Source organism: Balaenoptera acutorostrata, chromosome 5, assembly GCF_949987535.1.
Source record: "Balaenoptera acutorostrata chromosome 5, mBalAcu1.1, whole genome shotgun sequence".
Lineage (NCBI taxonomy): Eukaryota > Metazoa > Chordata > Mammalia > Artiodactyla > Balaenopteridae > Balaenoptera > Balaenoptera acutorostrata.
In genome coordinates, this window is record NC_080068.1 from 88960199 (window position 1) to 88963619 (window position 3421).

Here is a 3421-nt window from a genome sequence, read left to right on the forward strand (position 1 = left end):
AAAGAAACCCTACACATTATCACACATTCCTCCCTCCCCCCAGACCCAGCAGCCACTAATCTACTTTCTGTCTCCATGGATTTGCACAGCTTTGGGAAGAGAATCAGGATCTAACACTATCTAGCTATTTCCTCATTCTGTGCCAATTCCCTCCTCCTCTGAAAAGAGGAATAATACACCTACATCTCCCAGGACTGGTGGAAGGTTAAATACAAGGAAAGCTAGCACAAAGTGTGTCCTCTTAAAGAATTTTCCCTCCAAATCTTCATTAAAAGGGAGCCTCAGGAGGAACGCCAGGTCTGCCTGTGGCTTTAAGCACCACGCGGCCATCCACGGCCGACTCAGGAGAGGAGAGGAGACATAGTTCTGGTTGGAGGGAGCCGCTCTGGCTCTCTAAGCGGCCTCAAAGCCGTCTGGAGCAAGGCTAGGTGCCTAAATTCCAGAAGTCAGATATCCAGAAGCTGCTTTTGCTGTGGTGTAAGATTTCATTTTTGAAGGAAATGGAAGGTGCCAGCCGGCCTGGTCGTGCAGTTCGTCTGAGGCAGTCCTGGCTGCGCCTGCTGTCTCTTGGAATAATTAATAGTGCCCCTTTCATTCTCAGAATGTCTGGGTTTGGGTGACAAACTACATGGTCATCCCGGTCCTACTACAACTTAAGAAAAGTTAGAGGTCTCTCGAAAGTCGGGCTCTTGCCAGCTGTGAGAGGCGTAGAACCTCCTAGCAGAGGCAGCCGGGCCTAGAGTGCAGGCTTTGAGATCAAAAGACCTGGGTCTAACCCCAGCCTGGGCAGAGTCCTAGGCGTGCCTCGACAGGGAGCCCATCGTCCCTGCTGAGCCCCACGCGCCTCGTCTCCAGTAGGGACCCCTGCACCTGCCTGTAGGGCTCTCACAGGATTGAGAGAATGTACGTGATGCCCCCGCCCAAAGCAGGCGTGCAACAAACGGTATGACTGTTATTACTATTATTACTGAGGCTGCAAGGTGAGACAATATTTTTGATTCCTAACACAGGGCTGTCCCATGGTTCTACCACTAGGCCTCACTCAGTACAGATCTCCTGGGCCCAGGAGGTGTCTGTTCAGGTCCCAAGGAGGGAATGTGAAAGCGGAAGCAGCCGCCGGCCTCGGCCCTCCTGCAGGAACCCCGTCCGCTGCTGGGAATGAGGTCGCCAGGAGCAGGCAAACACGCATTTTCAACAGCTTCCAGGTCCCTAAAGTCACAAACTCCCATCAAGTAGTCACATCAATTCCAACGCCGGTTTCTCTATTTAACGTCTGAAAACTACAAATAACGAACAACAGCTAACACAAGTCAAAGGAAAAGGAAGGAAGCTTAAGACAAAGTGGGATGAGGGCGACCACAGAGGCCCGCCATTTGTTAAAGTGATCCACCTGCTGTTTTTTAAATAACTGACCTATTGTACCTGGCACACAAATGCTCACCACACATGTTGGGTAAGTTAAAATTTCAGTAAATAAACGTGGATGTGGTGATGCAAACTCACGATGACTCGTATCTGCTTTGTCTGATTGAGTTTCGGAAGGGGCAAAGCAAGGAGAGAACACGGCAAGCAGACGTCTTACCGCGGACGCCCCAGGAAGCAGCCCTGTGGACTGGCGCCCCCCACTTGGACCTTTCCCAGGACCACAGTCATGTCAGCATCAGCCGAGAATGCTTGCGATTAGTTTTACTGACCGGATCTACAGGACTGGTGCCTGCGTTCCCATCAGTAAACCGTCTGCACTAGACGGAAGACACACTTCTCCTCGATTATCTGGCAGCACTGCAGACAACATAAAGTTAACTTAAGGATGATGGGCAGGGGACTTCCCTGGCGGTCCAATGGTTAAGGCTCCGTGCTGCCAATGCAGGGGGCGCGGGTTTGATCCCTGGTCGGGGAACTAAGATCCCACATGCCGCGCGGCGTGGGCAAAAAAAGATAAAAAAAAAAAAAAAAAAAAAAAAAGGATGGGCAGGAATCAGGACGCTATCACCAAACAGAAACGTTACTTGCAGGCCACCCCGTGCTGAGCGAGCCTCTTCCTCACTTAGAAGAGCTGGCGTGGACAGCTCTGGGTATGCCAGGCTGGTGGTCCTGCCCTCCGTGGGGCCCGGGATCATGCTCCCATTGGCCTTCTTAGACAGCAACGTCTCAGGCTCCAGGTGGCCATGGCCCAGATTCAGTTTAAAGTGCCGGGCGAGCCCCCCCTTTCCTATATATGACTTTTCACAGGTCTGACACTTAAAAGTTTTGGGCCTCAGAGAGCAGCTCGATAAATCAAAGAGTGCCTGCCTTCCCCTGTGGTCTTCAACTTCCTCCACGCTCAGTTCTGAGTAGTCGTCAGAGTCTGAGGGGTGACCATCGGCCAAATCCTCTGTTTTTATGAATTTATAATCTTTAGCTTTATACTTGGGAGGTCGAGATATCCGTCCAGAACGTGTTTTCACTTTTAAAGATTTTTTTAGTTTCTTGGTGCATTTTGTTTGCGAGCTGGAAATAAATAAATTTACTGGACTGGATGAAACAGATGTTCCTTCCGTTGGGTCAGAGGCTGGCAGAGGGGGCGGCGTGGTGCCTTGTCCACTCAGGGCCTCAGAGGCCAAGACTCTCCGCGCAGGGACGGGTCGGAGGGCGAGCAGTGGCCTCTGGACGAACACCTGAACGGGAGGCTGAGGTGAGTGACTCGGGGAACACGGCTGTGGCCGGGGCTCAGGAGGGGCTGCGGCCCGAGCAGCCGAGAGCTGGCGACGCTGCAGTGTCTCCCGAGCGGCTGGCTCGGCCTGGCTGTCTTGGGCTGGATGGTGGCCAGTGCAGGCATCAGCTTCTCCTGAGCTTTCGTCTCTCCAGATGTAACCTTGACACAAATGGCTTCCAATTGCTGCAGCGGCAGCAGGCACGGCGGGCGCGAGGGCTCGGCCCCGGGGCCCCGCTGCAGGGCAGCCTGCTGAGCCGCGTCCCGCAGCCGCCGCGCCGAGGCCTGCAGCACGAAGGGCGGCGGCGGCTTCGCGGGTGGCTGCGCCTTCGTCACCTGCTCCAGGACCCGCCGCAGCTGCTCGGGGCCCAGCGGGGCCACGAGCGCAGCGCTGCCGCTCTGGCCTGCGGGAGCCCGGCCGCTGCCACCGCCATCCTCACTGCCGTCCTCAGCCTCCGGCTCTGCGTCCGCCATGACGGCCAACGCGGGGACTCGAACCCCATATGTCTTTTTGAATTATAGTTTTCTCTGGGCATATGTCCAGCAGTAAGATTGCTGGGTCATATGGTAATTCTATTTTTACTTTTTTTTTTTTTTAATATTTTATTTTTCTGGATTGTGTGGTGTTTGTGGTAGTTGTCAGCATTTTTTTTTTAATTTTATTTATTTACGGCTGTGTTGGGTCTTCGTTTCTGTGCGAGGGCTTCTCTTATTTGCGGCAAGTGGGGG

The 3421-nt window shown here is 53.6% G+C and overlaps 1 protein-coding gene across 1 annotated transcript; it reads right to left on the reverse strand.

The window, feature by feature from the left end:
• Window positions 1-1649: 1649 nt before the first annotated feature.
• LOC103008836 (zinc finger protein 839-like) lies at window positions 1650-3166 on the reverse strand. The gene is given in 3 exon segments (XM_057546316.1): window positions 1650-1742; window positions 2010-2710; window positions 2713-3166. Coding segments are annotated over 3 exon segments (1248 nt in total).
• Between the last annotated feature and the right edge of the window lie 255 nt (window positions 3167-3421).